At 44.0% G+C, this 25567-nt stretch overlaps 1 protein-coding gene and 1 long non-coding RNA gene across 10 annotated transcripts in view; one reads left to right on the top strand and one right to left on the bottom strand.

The window, feature by feature from the left end:
* Window positions 1–4237: 4237 nt before the first annotated feature.
* LOC130273050 (uncharacterized) lies at window positions 4238–6420 on the top strand. The gene is made up of 2 exons (XR_008843851.1): window positions 4238–5683; window positions 5714–6420. It is a non-coding gene; the product is annotated as an uncharacterized LOC130273050 (long non-coding RNA).
* A 956-nt stretch (window positions 6421–7376) lies between these two features.
* The window catches only part of CACNB2 (calcium voltage-gated channel auxiliary subunit beta 2), a 324896-nt gene continuing 306705 nt past the window's right edge, over window positions 7377–25567 (bottom strand). For all 9 annotated transcript variants that reach the window (XM_056519211.1, XM_056519216.1, XM_056519212.1 and 6 more), the window contains 4 exons: window positions 17005–17156; window positions 14040–14135; window positions 11288–11473; window positions 7377–8779 (listed from right to left, as the gene is read on the bottom strand). In XM_056519211.1, the coding sequence (XP_056375186.1) occupies window positions 8288–8779; window positions 11288–11473; window positions 14040–14135; window positions 17005–17156 (926 nt within the window). In that variant the 3' untranslated portion in view covers window positions 7377–8287. The remainder of the gene's footprint in view (window positions 8780–11287; window positions 11474–14039; window positions 14136–17004; window positions 17157–25567) is intronic.

The raw sequence follows: 25567 nt of genomic DNA, 5'->3' as shown, positions 1-25567 counted from the left end.
GGAAAATGGTGGAATTTGTGGAAAATTTGGCTAATATGTCAGTAAAAATATTCAATAAGAGCATTTTTGTAATGTATTGTGATACTGATATAGCTAGTATTGGTGTTAGTACATTTGTTGCCCCGGCCTTGTTTTCTAATACTTTAGCTATGGCAGTGTTTCCCAACCGGCGTGCCTCCAGCTGTTGCAAAACTACAACTCCTAGCATGCCCGGACAGCCAAGGGCTGTCCGGGCATGCTGGGAGTTGTAGTTTTGCAACAGCTGGAGGCACGCTGGTTGGGAAACACTGAGCTAGGGCATTGTGGTCTATTAGGATATGAACGCAAACTGTACCTTTTGTAAAGCTGGTGGTGGTGGCCGAACTTATAAAATTTCCTTTTTAATTTCTTAGCCAGGTGTCAAGGAGGCGGAGCTGAGCTGAGCAAGTGCCACAGCCTGCCACACCTTCTTTCTCACTTTAACTTCCTAGCCCCTCCTTGACTGATCTACAGGGCTGAGAGGTGAGGTCAAGCGAGGGGGCGTGCCAGACTGTGGCACTTAATCCGCTCAGCTCAGCCTCCTTGACACTTGACTAAGTTTGCCAACCACCATCATCAGTTCCGGTTTGCTTTTACATCCTAACAATGGTGTCTGCAGCTCTTAGCAGCAAATACAGACTCCCTTTAAAAATTCCCTATTACCCCTGTATATTTGGATTGGATGAGGATCAATTCTGCTATTATAGGGATTATCTGCTTTAAAAAGAAAAACCTGAAAAATAAGGTGATCACAAAGATATCCAGCTTTTGGGATACGCAGTCATTAACCGTAATCTATGGTGGAATCTGGCGAAAAATTTTCAATTTCCCTACAGCTCCCTCCTCAGGAGAAATTAAGCATTATAGGGTTCCCATGATAAAAAAAATCTATTAATTCACTTTGTAATGCACAGACACTTCTGGTCCTACAAATTTAAAGATGATCTTTGTAGCTTTTTTTTTTTGCTCTAATTTATAGAAAAAATACATTTAGGCTAGGTTCACACTGCACGTATGCTGTATCTTTCAGGTATTCATCGGCATCCCGCCAGAAATGCCAACAGCGGCAAAAGCTATAACAGCAGGTCTCATTTATTTCCTTAGCCCGAATGTATTCACTTAGTGACTACGTTCAGGCCGCTTTCTAATTTTATGGCCCTCAAAAGCACAGCAGACCGTGCTTTTGAGTCCAGTTGAATTAGCGCATCCCATCGTATACCTGCATTCAGGCCATTAAATTGAACGGGCCAGCTGTACGCCACAGTATATACACTAACATCCCGATTTTGATGGGGATGCCAACAGATACCTGTGACATATAACATAAGCACAGTGTAAACCTAGCCTTACTCAGAACGCCCTAAAAGCCTAATTTAATTATTTTTTTAACCCAGTCCACCTCTGTAAATAGTTTTTTTGGCCCCAAACCATAAGTCCTAACTTGCTCTGAATGACTTCAGGATTCAGGATCTTCAGGATTCTGTATTTAGGAATGAACCCTGTATTAGGTGATCAGAAGGTTTCCTACTGCTGAGGCTACAATCTATGGTAAAACCTACCAGCAAGTGCTCTGTTTCCCTACAGCACCACCACAGGGGGGAATGAAGCATTACATGTGGCACGATTGTTGTTGGGCCTCCTTAGGCACAAGGACCATTGTGTGAATGCATCATTTGTCCCCCTCTATAGTTAGCCCTAAAGACCACCACGTCTGTCTACAAATTGGCTGCTTCTCCTGTATGCCAGAAATTACTATTTTGGGATCATAGGGACAACAGTGGTCCACCCAAACCACTTTGCTACCACCTTATTTACAAGGGGATATCCATATATCCATGAATGTTACATCTGTAATTGTGACAGAAAGGAAACAAAAAATGGGAATACGCACCCCTAGTGTATTATGTTCATAACCAAACAAAAAATGGAGTCCATGGAATTGCACTTACCGAGTTGTGTTGTGCTCAGAGCACAACACCTTGAAGGGCCTTCAGTCTCACAATGGGACCTGCTACTGTAGTTTGACCGGTGGAAGCTTGGCTGTCCTCATAGAAGAAGCTTGTAAGATAGAAGAAAAGTGAACTTTGCACAGCGCTGGTCCTCTCTTTCAATGTAGAAGCTCAGACATCGAGTCTTATTCTTTAAGATAGGTTTATTAGCACAAAACAACGGGTTTCCAGTCCGTAACGGACTCTTTGTCAGGCAGGGGCATGCATATTAAAACAAATGGCCAGCTTAAAGGGGTATTCTGGGCAAAAACATTTTATCCCCTATCCAAAGGACAGGGGATAAGATGTCTGATCGCGGGAGGCCTGCTGCTGAGACCCCCCGCGATCTTCCTGCAGCACCCGCATTATATCCCCTAGGGGATAAGATGTCTGATCGCGGGGGGTCTAAGCAGCAGGCTTGGAATACCCCTTTAAATATACTTAGTATGTACCGGTAATGGTTACGTGCATCAGGGTATTCATAATGACAGGAGTAACTCATCTTAAAAATTGAAACATATACACCCTGATTGTTAAAATCAAAGTTACAAGGGGAAATATCCAAACATTACCTTCTTGGCATATGTCCCTATATACATTTGCAAATTTGATGTATATAGATGTAAGTAATCTTATATCAGCTCGCGAACTCCGCTCGAGCGATAATGCTGAACAGGATTATACAAGGGCCGTAGCACTATAACAAAGAGAAAAGTGAAAGGATCTGCCGGGGTGCTGCAATTGTTGGAATACATGCAGGCGCTATAATACAATAGCGGAGTTACAGGGGCGGGCTCAGACCAAGCGCTACTAATGATTGAATAACTGTGAGCGTTGTCATGCAGTAACGGAGTTCAAAAGGGGCGTGCCCAGAACTACTATTGAATGAATGACTTTGAGCGCAAAAGCCCTATAGCGGAATTTAGGAAGGGGTGGATTCAGCCAGAGCACTGCACATGACTGAATCATTGCCTGCACTATAGTGCAGTGGCGATATTCAAAAGGGGCGGGCTTCAGGGAGGCGGTGCTGTTGGATGAGGTAATGTAAGCACTTATCGCTATGACTGAATTGGAGAGGAACAGTAAGAATTTCCAATGTCCCTTTTATTGTGTTTTACTCATAATGGTAATTAATATTCACTAATGAATGCAGGGCTGGTTCTGCCTATAGGCAAAATAGGCAGCCGCCTAGAGCGCCCTCTTGATGGGGGCGGCACTCTGCCTGCTGCAAGAAAGTTAGTAGCCAGCCACTATCCAAAGCACCCGCCTCTCATCTGAAGCACCCGCCCAGCATGCACCACCATCACAACCTCATAATAATCTGCATTCTGCCACCTCCGAGGCCAGACAGGCAGGTCCTGACATCGCGTGCGCCTCCATAAATCCGCCCCATGAGGAGGAGGTTTGGGCGGAGCCAATAGGCAGGGTCAAGAGGCGGTAAAATTAGCTTTCGCTTAGGGTGGCAAAAATCCTTGCGCCAGCCCTGAATGAATGGAAAGGTAACGTTAATGGTATTTCATATAAAGAAGGTTTATGATGGGATTTGTCTAGTCTTGCGTATATGACTGACAGTGTATTGCTTTAAAAAGCAGCGGATTTGAGTTGAAGCATAGGAATATTATGGTATTGCCAGTTGGGACATAGGATCATGTACCCATGACTATGTACCCATGACTATGTACCCATGATAATAATGAAAAAGGCCCCTGTTGTACTCCGCTATTGTATTATAGCGCCTGCATGTATTCCAACAATTGCAGCGCTCCGGACGATCCTTTCACTTTTCTCTTTGTTATAATGCTACGGCCCATGTATAATTCTGTTCGGCATGATCGCTCGAGCGGAGTTCGCTATGAGCGCGAGCTGATATAAGATTACTTACATCTATATACATCAAATTTGCAAATGTATATGGAGACATATGCCAAGAAGGTAATGTTTGGATATTTTCCATTGTAACTTTGATTTTAACAATCAAGGTTTATATGTTCAGTTTTTAAGATGCGTTACTCCTGTCATTGTGAATACCCTGATGCACGTAACCTTTACCTGTACATCTTCAGACATCTTGTCCCCTGTCATTTGGATAGGGGATTACATGTTTTTGCCTGGAATACCCCTTTAAGCTGGCCATTTGTTTTAATTATGCATGCCCCTGCCTGACGAAGAGTCCGTTACGGACTGGAAACGCGTTGTTTTGTGCTAATAAACCCATCTTAAAGAATAAGACTCGATGTCTGAGCTTCTACTTTGGAAGAGAGGACCAGCTGTGCAAAGTTCACTTTTCTTCTATCTTACAATCTGTAATTTTGAGGACAATTTAGCAGGATCTCAAGTCTACACTCAATAACTTGAAAACAGCAAAGTCCATTACATTCTGGACATAAAGATACCCATTAAAGAGCATCTGTAGCCAACTCCCCCCCCCCCCCCCCCCCCACACACACACACAAAAAATTACAATTTACAGTTTCTTGGTTCCCTCCTACTGTTCCTGAGATATGAAGTTTTATAATTTCGTATGATAATTTAGAGAGTCAGATGGGCGGGAAGATGATTTTAATACTGGGGGTGAATATCAGGTGATGGGCGGGGTGAAACAGAGGGTGTGAATTCCTGATACACACCCCTAACTGTATAATCCCACCCATCACCTGATAGTCCCACCCATTATTAATACTAAATTCATGCCTATCTTATAGATGCCCTGAATTGTCAGACAAACTATAAACCCTCATATCTTTGAAACGGATGGCAGCTGCAGCTTCATCAAAAGTTTTCTTATTTACTTACTAAAGTGCTGGCCCCCTCAACACTGCCGCCCTAGGCACAGGCCTACAGGTAGCCTAATGGCAAACACAGGCCCGCGCATATGAAGGAACTGTAGAAAGTTGTGTGTTCAGGAGCACCCTAAGCTATTTCATAATAATGCAATGTCCTTTATTGAGGGGTTGGCCACATGTTAAAAAGTAAGACTTTGCTCACACCACGATTGGTGCCTCTGTGGCACAGATACGTCAGGTAACTGACAAAATGACATATCCAACGGGTAGGGACTACAGCTAGTGACTACTCTCAGGTCATTTTTCGAGAGACTTTGGTTTGCAGCACTTTTTAATTTGAGACAAAACTCGGATATGTTCAGAAAATGACTCAAACGTAGTCACTGGCTGACTACACTCAGGTATTTGAAACAAATGGGGCCCATGCCTATCCGCTCATGGATACCTCGGCATTACATTTTGATTTTATCCTGATATATCCATACCTCGGAGACACAAAACGTGGTGTAAACCCCTCCTAACTGTTGGCTCTGATCTGTTGGGGGCTGTGTTCATACTTATGGACTCCTATATGTCTGTACACCACTAACCTGATCTATCCGGATCATAGCGATAGTGATCGGTGAGTGTCCCATCATCTAGACCAGTGTATCCAAACCAGGATGCCTCCAGCTTTTGCAAAATTACAACTCCCAGCATGTCCGGACAGCCGAAGGCTGTCCGGGCATGTTGGGAGTTGTAGTTTTGCAACAGCTGGTGGCATGCTGGCTGGGAAACACTGATCTAGAATCCCAACAATCAATACTTTTGACATGTAAAAAAGTATTGACACGCCCCCCTCAATGTATCTCCCATAGAGCTGTATGGAGGAGGCGTGTCGTTGACCTCAGTGAGGTCGATGACACACGCAGTAGCCACGCAGAGGCGCGGTAATACCGGATCCCCATACGGGAGATCATGGGGGGTCCTGCGGATAGGGGATAAGTGTCTAAGTAAAGAGATTGAGCTGCCATATCACCGTCCCAAGGACAAGAACGGCTCTGTTTCTGAATATTTTTTCCTAATTTTGGATAACCCCTGTAGGGTGCTTTTACATTGCTATTTTGATTACATTTTTTATGCCATTATTGAAGCCAAAGAAAAGAAAAACTTCTGTCTTGTTTTGAAAATGTACCTCTTACGCTATGGTCACATGTCAGAATTTTTGTGCGGAATCCACATTGGAATTTCGCAGCAGCAGAGTTCCATTGTATTCAATGGAATTCTGCTGCGCTGTACGATGTTTCAGGCATGGAAATTCCAATTCCAGTGTCTGCAGAAAGAATGGACATCCCTTTTTTCTGCGGACTCCGCACGGAAATGCATTGCTGTCTATGTAACGGCGCATTTCCGAGCGGGCTTAGCACCAGTATATCTGCACTGAACTTTTCCGTTAGGACATACTGACATCTGAACATAGCCTAATGCTGGCATCAAGAACTGTATAAAAAAAAATGCATCAAAATTGCAATTGTGAAAGCAACCTTAAAATCTGGTGGAAGTTTTTTATTTTTATTTTAATCTTATGAAAACATATTCTTAGATATCAATCCATTTGCATGCTTGCATTAAAAGGGGTTTCCGTGGGGGGGGGGGGGAAACAAAAAAAAAATCATTTTTTGGTTTTATGCCTTCCTGTGCACCGAAAATAAATAGCCTGTGATACTCCCCTTTACTGATTCCCCCACTGTTGCCGCTGTCAAGTCCCTGCTCCTTCTGATGACAATTCTGTCCGTTTACACCAATGATTGGCTAGGCAGGAATTAAATGGTTTTGTAAGGATAAAGAAGAGAACTGCAGCAGGAACCAGAAAACTTGACAGCGGGGAAAGCGGGGGAGGTGAGTATGTAGGCTTTTTGTTTTCAAATAGGCACTGTCAAATTCAAAAACTTTATATATGTTGTTCATCTTGGCAAAACATTAACCTTTCTAATATAATATTATAAAAAACTATCCATACCATCCAGAACACAATCCAATCCTGTCTGGATGCAGCATCATCTTTGTCCGAAGGCATTAACAAAGTCCAGGAAGTGTAGGTGGGACTAACACTTTTCTGTGCTCACTCCCCTCCTATCAGATTGCAGCATAGAGGAGGGGGTTACAGAGCAGCCTCCAGTGATTGGATGAAGAGACCCAGCACAGCAGACTCAGAGAGGAAGAAGAGTCATGCAGAGTGAGGACACGCCCCCTCCAAAGCACAGTGACAAACCAAGTGGGCAACAGATAAAAGGTATTTGTGAGAGAAATATAGGTGCTAGACACATAAATATTATATGTACATGATCAGGATTAGGTACTGAGTCACGTAACTTTTTTTGTGAGATATGACAGGTACGCTTTAATGTACAGGAAGGCATATAACAAATTAATTTTGTTTACCCAGAAAACCCCTTTAACCAATAAAAATACCCCTTATAACAGTGGTTCTGCAATAAAATAAATTACATACAGATAATAGTAAAGTGATGACCTAAAGATCAATAAATCAACCACTTTTCTGTTGAATTCCAGTAAAGTAGCTGATTAATATATATATATATATATATATATATATATATATATATATATATATATATATACATATATATATATATATATATCTTCTATTAAAAAATTGAAAGAGTCCTAACACTTATGTCTCCATGCTAATTCCAGTCACTGACTATTAAAGCATGATGTAAAAACATACAACGCTGTACAGTCAAAGGATTAACCATGCAGGGCTAAGAAAAAAACAAAAACAATAACCAACAGAGAGAAACATTACATAGAAAATTCATCTGAAACATTGTGAGTATAAGGCAATATTTAACTCTGCTCTCAAAACGTAGAAGACGGGAGGCCGGAAAAAAAAAACACATAAAAAAATAAAATAAATAGTGGCTTTGAAATCAACATTCAAAGTAGGTGGGTGCATTCTAAAAATACAAAAATAAATGCAATGTTTTAGTAGTCTCTTCACAAGTCTGATATCACTTTTGCAGCCACAACATATTATTAATATAGAGAATCTAACAGTGCAAAAGTGGAACACATATGGAAGGAAAATAAAAGTGAAATCACCATATTTTTTTATGCCCAAAATAGGTTTCTTCTAAAAATAGGAGGTTACAAAACATCATCACTTGCTTTAGAACAGCAACAATATCTTGATGGCAACATACAGCATTCAAGTGGTTGTCACAGAAAACGGCTAAACACATGGTTTGGTAATAGATCTGTAGAGGAACCATGGCAATTCAAAGTTGAAAAAAAAGAGTAAAAATAAGAAGATCCTATGCTTGTGCCGTATCGGCAATAGCCAAAAAGAAAAGAAAAATTGTAGAAAAAGAAGAACAACATAGAAAATACAAGAAGGAAAAAGCTAGATGTTTTACAGCTTAGGTTGAAACAATTCGTAGAGGGTCTTATACAAGATTGAAGAAAAAAAAGTCAACACATAGAAAGGTGTCAAAGTTACTGACGGATGTAAACCTCCCGGTTCCACTCATTGTCATTGCGTTTCCTGGAAACTTCTCCGTCCCTTTCGCTATGTCGTTCTCTGGATTTGTGACGACTGCGCGGTTTACTGCCTTCATTGTGGTCCTGCTCCCTGTCTTGGTCGTGTGTCCGATGTCGAGACTCTTTGTGTCTATGTTCACTACCTCCATGGGATTCGTCTCTATGATTGTGATCCCGGTGGGAATCCTGAGGATCAGCGTGCTCGGAAGAGTAATCCTCCTTTGGCTCTAGGTAAACGGAGTCTCTGGTGTCCTGTGTTTCATTATCAAATGTTTCTTGTCTGGAGAGGCCTCTGCTTACTCCACTACGGTGATTGTGGTGCTGTGCGGAAGAGGAAGATCGGTGCTGAGACTTTCTCGTCACTTTCTCTTCAGAAGGTGGGTCCTCTTCTACCGACCCGGTTCTTTCAGGTGCTGGAGGATCATTTTTCTGTTCTCCTTGGGAACCCTGAGAATTAATTATCAATATAACATAGGTCAGACAGGAATATCTTGAACATTGAAGCTTTCTCCAACCCATCATGGATTTGTACGGATTTTCATAGCATTACTTCTAATGGAGTATACCACATAATACAGTCCAATAGGGACATGGTTTATGCACAAATCAAGACCAAGTGCCCAAGCCCTAGATTAGATATACATTTTATATTAACATCGGACCAACCACCCCAACCACCTAATGTGTATGGTGGCCTCCTAACCGTCTACCGAACATCCCTAATACTTTTGTTCTAACGGGAGGAGGCTACCAAAGAATTCCATTCTCCCTACCAAGAACACATGCATCTACTGCCCTTACAATGGCCATACACAAAGAATAGCTGGTCATTCAGTTTAGAAGGGTGTTGACCATCCACAATCTCTCCCAATCTCCCTATAAACATGCCCACTTGACTCATCTAAGCATGTACATGTTAGGAATTGGAGAGAGAAGAAATCTGCTGCCATAAATCTGCTGGTGGTATTTTTTCTCCCCAAAAACAAAAAGATCAGGCAGTCAAAATCCAACATACCCAATCCTTCACTCCTCCGACACCTACCAGAGTTGGAATTCCACTATGCATGTTTCGATGGTCAGATGGCCCCACCAAAACAACACTTCTCTAATGCATATGGCCAACTTTAGTCAAACCTCATTACAGATATTAATCTAGAAATGCCAATAAGCACAAAGAGCTGGGTCATGACTGTTGAGCCACTTTCTACAAACTTACATTTTTCATTTCTTTCTTAAATGTACCTGTCGTTAACAAAAACTTTTTATATAATGTAGATAATACCACTATATGCATATTTGTAATATACATTGGTTACAAATGTGTTCATTTTTGTCCCTACAGCTATTGCCTGTGTGTCGCTATGAGGAGACCAAATACAGGAAGTGCACTGAGGTCAAGCAGGGTTCTGTGCACTGAGGACAAGCAGGGCTCTGTACACTGAGGACAAGCAGGGCTCTGTACACTGAGGACAAGCAGGGCTCTGTACACTGAGGACAAGCAGGGCTCTGTACACCGAGGACAAGCAGGGATCTGTACACCGAGGACAAGCAGGGATCTGTACACCGAGGACAAGCAGGGCTCTGTACACCGAGGACAAGAAGGGCTCTGTACATCGAGGACAAGCAGGGCTCTGTACACTGAGGACAAGCAGGACTTTGTACACTGAGGACAAGCAGGGATCTGTACACTGAGGACAAAAAGGGCTCTGTACACTGAGGACAAGCAGGGCTTTGTGCACTGGGGACAAGCAGGACTCTGTACACCGAGGACAAGCAGGGATCTGTACACTGAGGACAAACAGGGATCTGTGTACTGGGGACAAGCAGGACTCTGTACACCGAGGACAAGCAGGGATCTGTACACTGAGGACAAACAGGGATCTTTACACTGAGGACAAGCAGGGCTCTGTACACCGAGGACAAGCAGGGCTCTGTACACCGAGGACAAGCAGGGCTCTGTACACTGAGGACAAGAAGGGCTCTGTACACTGAGGACAAGCAGGGCTCTGTACACTGAGGACAAGCAGGGCTCTGTACACTGAGGACAAGCAGGACTCTGTACACAGAGGACAAGCAGGGCTCTGTATACTAAGGACAAACAGGGATCTGTACACTGAGGACAAGCAGGGCTCTGTACACTAAGGACAAGCAGGGCTCTGTACACTGAGGACAAGCAGGGCTCTGTACACTGAGGACAAGCAGGGCTCTGTACACTAAGGACAAACAGGGATCTTTACACTGAGGACAAGCAGGGCTCTGTACACTGAGGACAAGCAGGGATCTGTACACTGAGGACAAGCAGGGCTCTGTACACTGAGGACAAGCAGGGCTCTGTACACTGAGGACAAGCATGGCTCTGTACACTAAGGACAAGCAGGGCTCTGTACACTGAGGACAAGCAGGGCTCTGTACACTGAGGACAAGCAGGGCTTTGTGCACTGGGGACAAGCAGGACTCTGTACACCGAGGACAAGCAGGGATCTTTACACTGAGGACAAGCAGGGCTCTGTACACCGAGGACAAGCAGGGCTCTGTACACCGAGGACAAGCAGGACTTTGTACACTGAGGACAAGCAGGGCTCTGTACACTGAGGACAAGAAGGGCTCTGTACACTGAGGACAAGCAGGGCTCTGTACACTGAGGACAAGCAGGGATCTGTACACTGAGGACAAGCAGGGCTCTGTACACTGAGGACAAGCAGGGCTCTGTACACTGAGGACAAGCATGGCTCTGTACACTGAGGACAAGCAGGACTCTGTACACTGAGGACAAGCAGGGCTCTGTACACTGAGGACAAGCAGGGCTCTGTACACCGAGGACAAGCAGGACTCTGTACACCGAGGACACTGTACACTGATATATGTTTAATAAAGGTATATCATTTTACACAATTGGTTCTTTTTTGTTTGTGGATATGATAAACATTGTGCCCATTACCCTGTCTCTCTGGTTACCTGTGCATTCGTGGCCGAAGAAGGGGTTGCAGGAAGCGTTGCTGTAGTTAATGTCCGGGATAAGAGTGCATTTGGTGGGTGGCTGCTGGGTGGATGGGTGGACTTCCAGTAAGCTTCTAGGTAGTCTGCTAGATGTTCACATGCATCTTCAAGTTGGTTTTCATCCAATATAACATCAAACATTTCCTAGAAAACATTGTCGCATACACTTTAGGAGATTGTATAAATTAAACTATAATCAGAATTTCATCACTGAAGATACACAGCAGCTTTGTCTATTCCCTTCCAAAGGGAATTTTTGTGATGTCCTTCCATCAATCTCTTAATAACTTTTAATTATATTGTAAATTGACTCATATAATTCATAGCATTGTATGTTGTGTATGAATTAACATGCCAGAAATGGTCATACAATCAGCTTCTGATAGGGCTATCTTGTTTTGAAACACTGTTGCCCATTAGAGCGCCAGAACGTGGGCCCACTGGAGGATGTTTTGGGACTATGGTGGGTCTGTCCCAGCACCAGTGTTAACAAAGGTCCAGCAGTATCGGCAGCTTGCAATGTTCTCCAAGATGGAGTAGAAAGTGGGAAAGTGACTTGGTGAGTGTGGCAAAAGTGTGGTCCTCTTGGCAAATGTGGACTATAACTACAGCTTCAGCACTGTCCACAAAACTGTACCCTTCACCCTTAAGTGGGCCATACATTTTATTCAGCTGTCAACTAAGTTTTATTCAGAAAACAGCTATTTCTTTTGCCCCCGCCCCCTTATGCACATGAACCCTTAGCTCAGCCTAGTGTGGCTGTATTATGAATGGAGTGAGGGTGGGCAATCTGGTGCCAAATACCTTATCCCCCCCCTCAAGAACAATTGTATCAGGCATAGTAAAAATCACCTCTCCACTAGGCGAGAGTCAAAAGGCCCCGATTCACATTAGATGGTTGGCTGAACCCAATAAAATCAACAGGTTTGGCCGACTTTAATGTGTATGGCCATAAAAAATGCAACAAAAAATTGCCCTAGTACTCGTCGGCCATTGCATGAATGATTCCTATTGAGTTGCAGTGCTCGCCTATTACTGTATAATCTTATGTCATACTGGCCGGCTACATCGAGAACCTTCCACCAGCACACAGCGGAGCCAGCCGGCTTGTTTTGTGATGAAATATTCATGAGACTGTACCCTATCAATTTACAGGGGACGAAGACGAGACTGAGACATAAGGACAATTACAAAGTAGAAGCCCCATTGCTAAATGAATGTGGCTTCTAAATTGCTTTTCAAGGATGGATCTCAGAGCAGGGAACTCGGCTGAACTGGGAGACCTCATTTTGCATGGTGAAATACATGTTGCCAGCTAAGCCTTTCGTACCATTGATTTCAGATGTTAATTGTTTTTGTGTTTCTGGGAAAGAAGATTTACACTTTATTAAAGCTATCTACACATGGAATGATGTCTCACCAACACTGGCTGTAGGTGAGACAATGGGTGCCCCCACCCCAAATAATGTGGCACTGGGGGTCTAATGTAGAAGGGTACCAAAGCTTTTTTTTGGCCATGTGTGCCAGCTCACCGTACTATTCTGGCATTTCAAGTTGATGGCCTGACCTTAGAATAGGCCTCCAATGTATGATTGACAGTAGACTGAGGCAGCTGGCTGGGTCCGCTACTGTAGGTCAGCCCATCCAGGTGAGTAGGGCTTGAGTGTAATACATAGCCACATGCATAGGGATGTTGTTTTGTTAGTAATTGCTGGGGAAGGCACTTCCTTCTGCTAAACACTGGTAGCTCTTATAGCGATTATCTAGCACCATAAAACCATCCAGCAATTATTATATAACAGTAACTTACTCATATACCTGTTAGTGACGAAGCATGTGACAAGCAGATTCGGAGGCCCGGAGTAACTTAAAGATGTATTTTTACTTGATCCACCATAACATGCAACATTTCGGCAATACTGCATTTTGCTGATTTAAAAAGGCAGCATTGCTATTGCAACCACACTTTCTGGATCTATGCATGGCTCCTGCAGCCTCTGTTGTCTTCTCTGGCTGCTTGATATTCTTTGCCATCCTTCCTTCCCCTTGCCTACATCTCTCAGCAATCATTGCAGCTCTGCTCTGCCAGCCCCCATCCTCCTGCTCCGAGCAGCAGAAAGAGATTCAATGTCTGATTGGCTGAGGCCGCACACACCTCCGAGTTCTCAGCACTAAAGGGAGCATGACTCAACAGTGCAAGGCAGAAACCACATGGTCTGTGTCTCTCAGGAGGGTGGGGGCTGCTTTCAGAGAGGTATTAGGACAGAGACAGAGTGGATGGCTGGATGATGTCATTCCCTCACTTTATGCATGTTAGTGACAACCAAAGAGGGAGAACTGCTCTATATAGCTAATGAATAATATTTAGACAATTAAATAGGTTGCTGAGAGAAAAAAGATGGACTATGTGTTTAGTTCCTCGGAGTACTCCTTTAAGATATTCTAGGCCTCCAACTTTGCTGTGATCATGTTTGTTACATGGTTTGTGTTCCTGGATTGGCACCCCAGTTGGTCACTTGCGTGGTGGATGGTTTCCCATTCTGGCTCTCTGTTTAGCTTGAGAACACAGTCACATGTTCCCAGATGTCTCATAGAGAGTTGGTCATACATTAACACAAAGCCTCATGGCTTAGAGAGGTCTTGATTTGCTGTGATTTTTAGTCCAAGCCAAAACTCAGAGAAGGGGATTAAAATAGAGTAAAAAACGTACCGGAGGGCACTGCGCTAGTTTGTCAGCCGCCACCATTTGGACATTTAGATGTTTAGCCTGAGATTTTCCTCTTGATTTTATCAACCTCTGTAACACCTGGAAAAAATATAAAAGTATGAAAATATTAGAAACACTTTCTAAAAATATTCCAAAAAATTTCAGCTATTGCTCACAATTTTTTCTTCAATAAGTTTTTATGTAGTTACATATCTGGTAAATCTGTTTTACTGCACTTAAATCTTGCAGTTACGTGACAACTATGTGAACTTTCCTCATCATTCAGCCATATAAAAAATGTACTTTTTGATAACTAAGTTACTCTATATTTATCTAGAAGAAAATCCCATAACTAACATGGAGCTTGTAGTAAGAGATGGTCCAGCACTGAACTATTACTGAACCACCCCAGGTGGAAATTATGTGATGTTTCTTTTGCCAGTCACCATGAAAATACTATCCAATCTATAAGCATCATGTTATAGAGCAGGAAGAACGGAGCAGATCGATATATATATATATACTGCTCAAAAAAATAAAGGGAACACTAAGATAACATATCCTAGATCTGAATGAATGAACTAATCATATGAAATACTTTCGTCTTTACATAGTTGAATGTGCTGACAACAAAATCACACAAAAATTATCAATGGAAATCAAATTTACCAACCCATGGAGGTCTGGATATGGAGTCACACTCAAAATCAAAGTGGAAAACCACACTACAGGCTGATCCAACTTTGATGTAATGTCCTTAAAACAAGTCAAAATGGGGCTCAGTAGTATGTGTGGCCTCCATGTGTCCATATGATCTCCCTACAACGCTTGGGCATGCTTCTGATGAGGTGGTGGATGGTCTCCTGAGGGATGTCCTCCCAGACCTGGACTAAAGCATCCGCCAACTCCTAGACAATCTGTGATGCAACGTGGCATTGGTGGATGGAGCGAGACATGATGTCCCAGATGTGTTCAATAGGATTCAGTTCTGGGGAACGGGCGGGTCAGTCCATAGCATCAATGCCTTCCTCTTGCAGGAACTGCTGACACACTCCAGCCACATGAGGTCGAGCATTGTCTTGCATTAGGAGGAACCCAGGGCCAACTGCACCAGCATATGGTCTCACAAGGGGTCTGAGGATCTCATCTCGGTACCTAATGGCAGTCAGGCTACCTCTGGCAAGCACATTGAGGGCTGTGCGGCCCCCCAAAGAAATGCTACCCCACACCAATACTGACCCACTGCCAAACCGGTCATGCTGGAGGATGTTGCAGGCTGCAGAATGTCCTCCATGGTGTCTCCAGACTCTGTCACATCTGTCACATGTGCTCAGTGTGAACCTGCTTTCATCTGTGAAGAGCACAGGGCGCCAGTGGTGAATATGCCAATCTTGGTGTTCTCTGGCAAATGCCAAACATCCTGCACGGTGTTGGGCTGTAAGCACAACCCCCACCTGTGGATGTTGGGCCCTCATACCACCCTTATGGAGTCTGTTTCTGACCGTTTGAATGGACACATGCACATTTGTGGCCTACTGGAGGTCATTTTGCAGGGCTCTGGCAGTGCTCCTCCTTGCACAAAGGTGGAGGTAGCGGTCCTGCTGCTGGGTTGTGGCCCTCCTACGGCCTCCTCCACGTCTCCTGATGTACTGGCCTGTCTCCTGGTAGCGCCTCCATGCTCTGGACACTACACTGACAGACACAGCAAACCTTCTTGCCACAGCTCGCATTGATGTGCAATCCTGGATGAGCTGCACTTCCTGAGCCACTTGTGTGGGTTGTAGACTCCGTCTCATGCTACCACTAGAGTGAAAGCACTGCCAGCATTCAAAAGTGACCAAAACAACAGACAGGAAGCATAAGAACTGAGAAGTGGACTGTGGTCACCACCTGCAGAACCACTCCTTTATTGGGGGTGTCTTGCTAATTCCCTATAATTTCCACCTGTTGTCTGTTCCATTTGCACAACAGCATGTGAAATTGATTGTCAATCAGTGTAACTTCCTGAGAGGACAGTGGGATTTCACAGAAGTGTGATTGACTTGGCGTTACATTGGGTTGTTTTTTCGAGCAGTGTATATATATATATATATATATATATATATATATATATATATATATATATGAGAAAAGATTCAGCATAGCTTGTAACTTATTAAATGAAAATCTTACTATTTATACTGTTAGGTGTCCAGTGGGCAGTGTCACTCAATGAAAGGACCACCCACTCACAAGCATGGACAGGTCAGAGATTTCATTCCATAAGTTACAAGTTATACTGAATCTTTTCACACAAAGATATATATCAATCTTCTCAGCTCCTTCTGCTCTATGACATTATACTGATAGATAAGATACCATTTTCATGGTCACCCTAAAAACAGAATTTATTACGGGGTGCACACCTCCTAATATATCTGTTGCATTTATGGTTGTCCATGCAACACAAACGGAAAAAATTCTACTATAATTTACACCAATTTCTGCTGTAAATTATGGAATAGATGTCATGCGGCCTTCATCTCTATACTCAGCCCAATTCTTATAAACATGGCGAGAGTGGCACAAAATTAAAGAAAAGTTACAAATATGTGCACAAAAAAAGGCACGCCCTAAAAGCAACATTTATTTGCACCAAAATAGTGGCGTAAATTTCTCCTTGCACAGATATTTTTACAGAACAATTTGAGTATAATAGTTGATGCGTAAATCCAAAGGTTGTCAGCTCCCCCTACTGGTGGTGCAGTTAGCCAGCGTTTTAAAATTAAAATTTTTTACTATGGGAAGGGACAGTTTTAGAGCTTTATTGGTGAAAATTAAACTAAAACTCCTTTAAAGATGTGATTCAAAATGGCAATGGGCATTAAAATGAATAAAGGTATAGTGCACTTACTGGAGCTCACATAGATGACCACATGGGGGACCATTTTGCCTTTTTGTGTGGGGGGGGGGGGAGCCATCCACTTACCTTTGGGGAAGAAATCTTGACATAAACTATGACGGGGGCTAAGGAAGTTTTGCTGAGCTGCGTTGGATGGTTTATGGTATCGGCATCTAGTACTACGAGCTGCAACATTCTTGCTAATTCAAAGATCCGCTCAATTTCACTTTGAACCTCCGCTGCCAATAAAAAAGAAGGAAATAAAATTGACTTGTGTATAAATGATAATATAACCTATTATATCTGGGCACAGTTCAGCAGATCACAGGATCTGCTGTTATCTGACAGGATAGTTTATCCGCTTAAAGGGAGTCTGTCATCTCTAGAACATGCTCAGAACTCAGGTGTCAAGGAGGCGGTGCTAAGTCGCAGGATGCACCTCTCCACCCTTCACCACAATTCTTTGACTTGACCTGCTTGGCTTTCAGAAGTAAGCCAAGAACGCCAATCAGTAAGCCAAGAACGCTAATCAGTAAGCCAAGAACGCTAATCAGTAAGCCAAGAACGCTAGTCATCCTGTGGCTCAGCACCGCCCCTTCACACCTGAGCTCTTAGCATAATCTAGAGCTTACAGATTCCCAATATGTTTTCATATTGTTTTGCGGCTGACCAAAATCCCATGCCTATGACAAGTTGCACACCTCCAGCCGAGGGCACCAGAATATATGAAAAACACAGACATGTTTGCTAACTCTGAAAGAGAAAAAAAACGTGGGTTCCTTTCCCCTCTCATAGCATGCACAGAAAGAAAAAGACAGAAAAACTGCGGCTGCATCCAGCTTCTACCCCTAAGGTTTATAAAAAAAGAAAGAAAAAAAAGGTTTTCTGGGCATCAGTCAGCTGATCTGCACAGCCAAGGTAGCAGAAATAGACAACGTATGGGAGCTGGAAGCCTTAGCTCCATACACTGGTTGCAGGACGGTGCTGGGTAACTGCTGTGAAGCTCCCATTCACTTTAATTGGAGCATAGCTGCAGTTACCTGGTGCCACCACTATACAATGTACGGCGCACGGCTGACTGACCAGTTCACTGTATAGTGTGTACTGGGTGTCGGGTGGGGGAGGGGGGGGGGGGGGGTGATCAGCCATTGATGGCCTATGTGTGTATTGGCTATGAATCATAAAATAGTTTAATTTTACTTTTGCCCCACATCTTTACCAAACCTTTTATTTGCCAATGTATGGTGAAGCCAAATTTTGTTCTCTTCAATGTGAATATTAATTGCAAGTCCAAAATAATGTCAGCCCCGAACTTCTGTGCAGCCAATAAACAAGCAAACAACGCTGGGGGGGGGGGGGGGAGTACAGCTCTGAAGCCAGAAGTTTTGGACCGTAGAACAAGCCGTATCTTGGGATAATAAGGTATTACAAAGTTAGGCACATTTCACACTAGCATAATATGGACCCATTTATGTGTTCCAACCACAAATACTGTAGAAGAAAAGAATCGTCCGGCGCTGGGCTTGCGGATAAAAGCTTGTTCTTTATTTGGAAAATTCACAGAAATCACTAGACAGAGGACAACGTCCTCTGTCTAGTGATTTCTGTGAATTTTCCAAATAAAGAACAAGCTTTTATCCGCAAGCCCAGCGCTGGACGATTCTTTTCTTCTATAGTTGTACAAAGCCGAGGGCGGAAACGACGTGTCCGTGCGCAGGTGCAGTGGAATTGGTCGGTGTAGAGAGCGATACTTGAATTTGCTATTACAACCACAAATACTGGTGTGAGGTGCAGACCTGCGTCCTATGTAGTTCTGCGTCCGCTCCTCCCCTCAGCTGTCCGAGGATATCCGAAGATACAGCGAGGGGAAGGGAAGGAGAGCAGGGCAGGACCCAACTCTACACCTCCCTCAGCTCCGTCCACGCAATCCTTAGTGGTCATTAATGTAGTTCATGTCAGGAGGGATGTAGATATGCACAGTAGAGTTCCTATATACGTCCTCCTGACGTGAACACTACTGTGAATATCTACATCCCTCCTGTCATGAACTACACAATGACCGCTGACAGGAGCGGAGCTTAGGGTGGCGCGTACGCAGAGCTGCATTGCCCTGCTCTGCCTTCCCCTCCCCTCGCGGTATCTTTAGAAATCCTCGGACCGCTGAGGGGAGGAGTGAACGCAGAATTGCATAGGACGCAGTACTGCACCTCCCGCCGGCCCAACCATGGACAGCCAGTGACATATTAAACTACTATCCCAGTCAATGTGATGAAACCTACCATATGTCATTATACGGAATACATTTACCAGCTGTCAGAGAACTTCATTTTTCTGAAATTTTTTAGCGCTGGTGTTAAAATAAAAAATGACGCCACCGAGTTGCGTTTATAAACTTGTCTTTGGACCTGCTGAGAAGCTGCATGTTAGTGTTTCTACATTCAGGGCAATGTATTTCTGGCACCATAAATGTTTATAGATAAAGTATTCTGCTAGTTAGAACATCAGCACTCTATTAGATTATTGGTGCGGATTGTTATTATTGCCCAGATTTATCAATCAGCCTGAAACCCTAATTGTCAGGTTTTTTCCCACAGCGACCAATCACAGCTCAACTTTCATATCTTAAAGGAGTAGTCCGGCGCGCACTTTTCTCATTTTATCCCGTCCGGGCTGCAAAATAAAAGAAAACACACTTTCTCTTACCTGCCAACGAGCCCCCGATGCTCCGGTACACTCTGGTACAGGTGTTCGGTCCCCGGGCTGTATTCTTCTTACTTCCTGTTAGCCCGGCACGTCACATGGAGCTTCAGCTTATCACCAGCCGAGGCGGGACATCACTGCGGCCGGTGATAGGCTGAAGCTCCGTGTGACGTGCCGGGCTAACAGGAAGTAAGAAGAATACAGCCTGGGGACCGAACACCTGTACCGGAGCTCCGGGGGCTCGTTGGCAGGTAAGAGAAAGTGTGTTTTCTTTTATTTTGCAGCCCGGACGGGATAAAAGGAAAAAAGTGCGCCCCGGAGTACTCCTTTAACAAGCTCTGGTAAAGTTAGAATTGAGTTGTGATTGGTTGCCATGGGGAAAAACAGACAATTAGGGTTTCAGTCTGATTGATAAATATGGGCCTATGTATGAATTGTTTCCCAAGTGTAATGGAGTGGCGGCGTGGATTACTAGACCTCTGTTCTATTCATTCTCTATGGGACTTTTATACATTGCCAAGCACTGAGCTCAATTATGTTTGGAAGTCCCATCGAAAGTGAATGGATGGGTTGCCAAACATGCGTGCTGGTGCTCCATTATCTCAGGATATGGTTGGGGATCCCAGAAGTTGGACCCCCAACAAGCAGCTAGTTCCCTATTCTGTGGACAGGGGATAACCCCTTTAAAGGGGTTCTCCGGTGCTTAGACATCTTATCCCCTATCCAAAGGATAGGGGATAAGATGCCTGATCGCGGGAGTCCCGCAGCTGGGGACCCCCGGGATCATGCACGCGGCACCCCGTTTGTAATCAGTGCCCGGAGCGTGTTCGCTCCGGGTCTGATTATGGTCGACCGCAGGGCGGGCGGAGTGTGACGTCACGCCTCCGCCCACGTGTGACGTCACACTCCGCCCCTCAATGCAAGCCTACGGGAGGGGGCGTGATAGCTATCACGCCCCCTCCCGTCGGCTTGCATTGAGGGGCGGAGCGTGATGTCACACGGGGGCGGAGGCGTGACGTCACACGCCGCCGGCCCTGCGGTCGCCGGTAATCAGTCCCGGAGTGAACACGCTCCGGGCACTGATTACAAATGGGGTGCCGCGTGCATGATCCCGGGGGTCTCCAGCTGCGGGACTCCCGCGATCAGGCATCTTATCCCCTATCCTTTGGATAGGGGATAAGATGTTTAAGCACCGGAGAACCCCTTTAAAGAGGACCTGTGGCCAAGTCCAAAGAATTACATCATCATTAAAAAGCTTTGGGTGCCCTGATCACACAATGTTTTACAGTTTCATGATACGCCCTTCCATTCCTGAGATATGTGGGGTTTATACTTTGTCTGACAATTCAAGAAAACAGTCATATGGGCGTGGCCTTAAAGGGGTACTCCGGTGGAAAACTTTTTTTTTTTTAAATGAACTGGTGCCAGAAAGTTAAACAGATTTGTAAATTACTTCTATTAAAAAATCCAGTACTTCCAGTACTTATAAGCTGCTGAATACTACAGAGAAAATTATTTTCTTTTTGGAACACAGAGCTCTCTGCTGGAATCACGAGCACAGTGCTCTCTGCTGACATCTCTGTCCAGAGTAGGAGAAAATCCCCATAGCAAACATATGCTGCTCTGGACACTTTCTGGCAGCAGTTGATTTAAAAAAAAAAAAAAAAGTTTACCTGTTAAATTTTAGTAATGGGAGTGACAGGTGATGAGCGGGATTATACAGTCATACACGTCCCTCAATGTACAACATTCACGCCTCCTACTGTATAAAACTGCCCAAAACCTTATAGTATGAAATATAGGACTAACAGTGTCCAGGATGTGCTCTATAAAACTTAACTTTTAATGTCAAATTAAAGATATTAACAGGTGTCAAGTATTGTGAAAAAGTATGATTATCTCGGTCTAATAAGAGACATTAACAAGGTGTGTCCGGGACTCTGCAGGGCCCAGCCAGTCCCGAATCACCTCTCACTAGAGGGTGCAGTTTAGTTGCACACCTATAGAGTAAGTAATCAAATAACCCAACGCGTTTCTGCTCGCCAGTATATAGCGGGCGTCCTCAGGGGGTATAGACAAAAGAATAAATCAATGACCGAGAGGATATGATATGTAAATTCCATCATCCATATCCAACAACTGTTAAGAGAAAGGTACATCTCTATATATGCAAAATAAAGGAGTCAATTAAATATGCAATGACATCCATAGCATAGAATATAAGTAAGTATAGTGACCCAGGAGCCTGGAAAAAAATTTTTCTCTATCCCTAATAAAAACCTGCAAAAATTAATGTATGCAAGGTATTAATTCTGTGGGGAAGAAAAAGGCTGTCCCTAGGGTCACTTATGCACACAGAGATATAATGCAGTCGGCATAAACCGGGTCCACCTATAAGAGAAAGAGAGACCATTTTGAGGGAACGGACCTGAAAAGAAAGCCCCACACTATACTCAGATAGTGTATCATTACTCACGGTTAGCCGAACAATGAACTGTATGCAGGCGCAGTCCCGCTGTCAGCGGGAGCCGGAGTTGTCCGGCCGCTCTCTCCTCGTGTGGGGAGCGAAGGCGTCTGACGTCATATCCGTCGGCTATTCTGCTTATATGCAGTGCGGCGCGCACCGCCCCTATGACGCCAGAAAAGGGGGCGTGCGATCGCATGTAAACAAAGACATGCCGCGCTGTCAATGTCAAGTAGCAGATGCCGATGTCTGTGGACGTATTAATTAAATAGTGAAAGAACAGGTAAGGAATGGAGGAGTTCAATTATTCTGGATACAGGCTAAAAATGGCGAGAAACCGAGGCATAGCTGACTGTCACTCATATGTAGCTGTCATTGTCGCAATTGACAGGAAAGGTCAATACGCTGATAAACCTGGTGTAGGGACAATGCTATCAAAGATGCATTGTTCTGATCCAAGATTGGTGTATCTATGGTCATCCCACAATCGGGGTATTAGAATCAATTGTAATTGTACATAAAGATCAAAACCCCTTACTGGGGCTATAATGAGTGAATATATATACAGAGGTTGAAAAAGAGGCAAGAATCCAGACCAGACCACGGTACCGTGGTCTGGTCTGGATTCTTGCCTCTTTTTCAACCTCTGTATATATATTCACTCATTATAGCCCCAGTAAGGGGTTTTGATCTTTATGTACAATTACAATTGATTCTAATACCCCGATTGTGGGATGACCATAGATACACCAATCTTGGATCAGAACAATGCATCTTTGATAGCATTGTCCCTACACCAGGTTTATCAGCGTATTGACCTTTCCTGTCAATTGCGACAATGACAGCTACATATGAGTGACAGTCAGCTATGCCTCGGTTTCTCGCCATTTTTAGCCTGTATCCAGAATAATTGAACTCCTCCATTCCTTACCTGTTCTTTCACTATTTAATTAATACGTCCACAGACATCGGCATCTGCTACTTGACATTGACAGCGCGGCATGTCTTTGTTTACATGCGATCGCACGCCCCCTTTTCTGGCGTCATAGGGGCGGTGCGCGCCGCACTGCATATAAGCAGAATAGCCGACGGATATGACGTCAGACGCCTTCGCTCCCCACACGAGGAGAGAGCGGCCGGACAACTCCGGCTCCCGCTGACAGCGGGACTGCGCCTGCATACAGTTCATTGTTCGGCTAACCGTGAGTAATGATACACTATCTGAGTATAGTGTGGGGCTTTCTTTTCAGGTCCGTTCCCTCAAAATGGTCTCTCTTTCTCTTATAGGTGGACCCGGTTTATGCCGACTGCATTATATCTCTGTGTGCATAAGTGACCCTAGGGACAGCCTTTTTCTTCCCCACAGAATTAATACCTTGCATACATTAATTTTTGCAGGTTTTTATTAGGGATAGAGAAAAATTTTTTTCCAGGCTCCTGGGTCACTATACTTACTTATATTCTATGCTATGGATGTCATTGCATATTTAATTGACTCCTTTATTTTGCATATATAGAGATGTACCTTTCTCTTAACAGTTGTTGGATATGGATGATGGAATTTACATATCATATCCTCTCGGTCATTGATTTATTCTTTTGTCTATACCCCCTGAGGACGCCCGCTATATACTGGCGAGCAGAAACGCGTTGGGTTATTTGATTACTTACTCTATAGGTGTGCAACTAAACTGCACCCTCTAGTGAGAGGTGATTCGGGACTGGCTGGGCCCTGCAGAGTCCCGGACACACCTTGTTAATGTCTCTTATTAGACCGAGATAATCATACTTTTTCACAATACTTGACACCTGTTAATATCTTTAATTTGACATTAAAAGTTAAGTTTTATAGAGCACATCCTGGACACTGTTAGTCCTATATTTCATATTATTTATGCTGGATGGAACAACTGATACTAGGGGCACCGCGTAGATCCCCCCTAATGTTCTACGTTTTTGTGTATTTTTCCAAAACCTTATAGTCACTCCCATTATTAAAATAAAGTCCCACCCATCTATCTTATTCCCTGAATTGTCAGACAAATGATAAACCCACATATCTCGGGAACGGAAGGGCATATTACGAAACTGTAAAAAGGTGTGTGATGAGGGCACCCTAAGCTATCTCAATTTATGGGGGTTGGCCACAGTTCCTTTTTAATGTATATATTATTTTATGCAGATGTAGTGGCCCAGTATGGGAGATGGTAACCCATACTCTTGCTGTCCTGTCAGGCAGCTTCCTTCAGTGTCCCCAGGGCCCCTTGCACCTGTTTCCCCCCTGTTCTGCAGTGTATTGTATTATAAAATTTGTTGTATCTTTAAGAGTTATGTCATGTGATTGTTACCCAGGAGGTACCAGTGACCAGGTGACCCCAAGAGTGACCTATGGGCTCCCGGCTAGTCTCCCCACATAAGCTCTGGGTGGGGCTTCTCTCTCTCTCTTCTGCTGAGGTCCAGTGCAGTCTTGTCTAGTGTGCGTGTCCAGAGTGTTGGAGACCTCAAAGTCCAGTCCTGCAGCCACCATCAAGTCAAGTAAGATAAAGTCACAGCTTTATGAGTCAAGTCAAGTCAGTCCCTGTCATCTGTAGAGTCAGCGTGGTCTGATTTCAATTGTCCAGTCCTACTACAAGTCCCAGCAAGCCCTTAAGGTCTCTGCATCACTGGTCACTTCCTTGGGCCCTGGCTGAACTGTATAGACTTTACCATCTGTCTACCCTCAGTAAAGCCATCGTTGTCTGTAACTTGGCATTGGAGTCTTTATTGCCCCCGTGCCTAGCCCAGGATCCAGCGGTATACCTTTGGGTGGTTTTAGGCTAAACCACATCCCGGCGTCATGAATACAAGGGGTTAATGCCATCTTCCCCTAGGGTAACAACATCTGCCCTCATCACACCCCGCTACTACACAAACAGCTGTAGTGTAAGGTTCTCTGTTCTCAGTGCATTCATTGCTTAATTGGTCTTTTCCATATAATATTTGTGTCCTATTCAGGTTCCAGAAATCATTTTGCAACCCTTAAGGCAGGCGTTATTTTATATGAGAACGGCGATGTACCGGGTAGTTTTTATAGCTGCCATAATGGTCCGGGATAGAAGAACATAGATGGATGGATGATTTGGTAGAAAAAAATATTATATGGACACTTGTATAATCCAAGTCTTTTCCAAAATGGCAGCGAATATATTGACCGACCAACTGATATCTGTTCTGTATAAAATAAAGCCAACCGTAACACATCAACCGGAGAAGCCCTCAAACACAAGCACAAGTAACCTGAGAAGCAATGTATGTAAGGGATTGTAGTAGTGATAACCTTAAGCTGTGGTGTCCTAAAAGACACAAGTCGTATCATTGCTATTTTCCTGTACCAGCGTTTCCTAACCAGGGTGACTCCAGCTGTTGCAATACAACAACTCCTAGCATGCCCGATACAGCCTTTGTAGCTTTGCAACAGCTGGAGACACCCTGGTTGGGAAACACTGG

This window comes from Hyla sarda, chromosome 5 (genome assembly GCF_029499605.1).
Source record: "Hyla sarda isolate aHylSar1 chromosome 5, aHylSar1.hap1, whole genome shotgun sequence".
Lineage (NCBI taxonomy): Eukaryota > Metazoa > Chordata > Amphibia > Anura > Hylidae > Hyla > Hyla sarda.
This window is presented reverse-complemented; position numbering and strand designations above follow the sequence as displayed.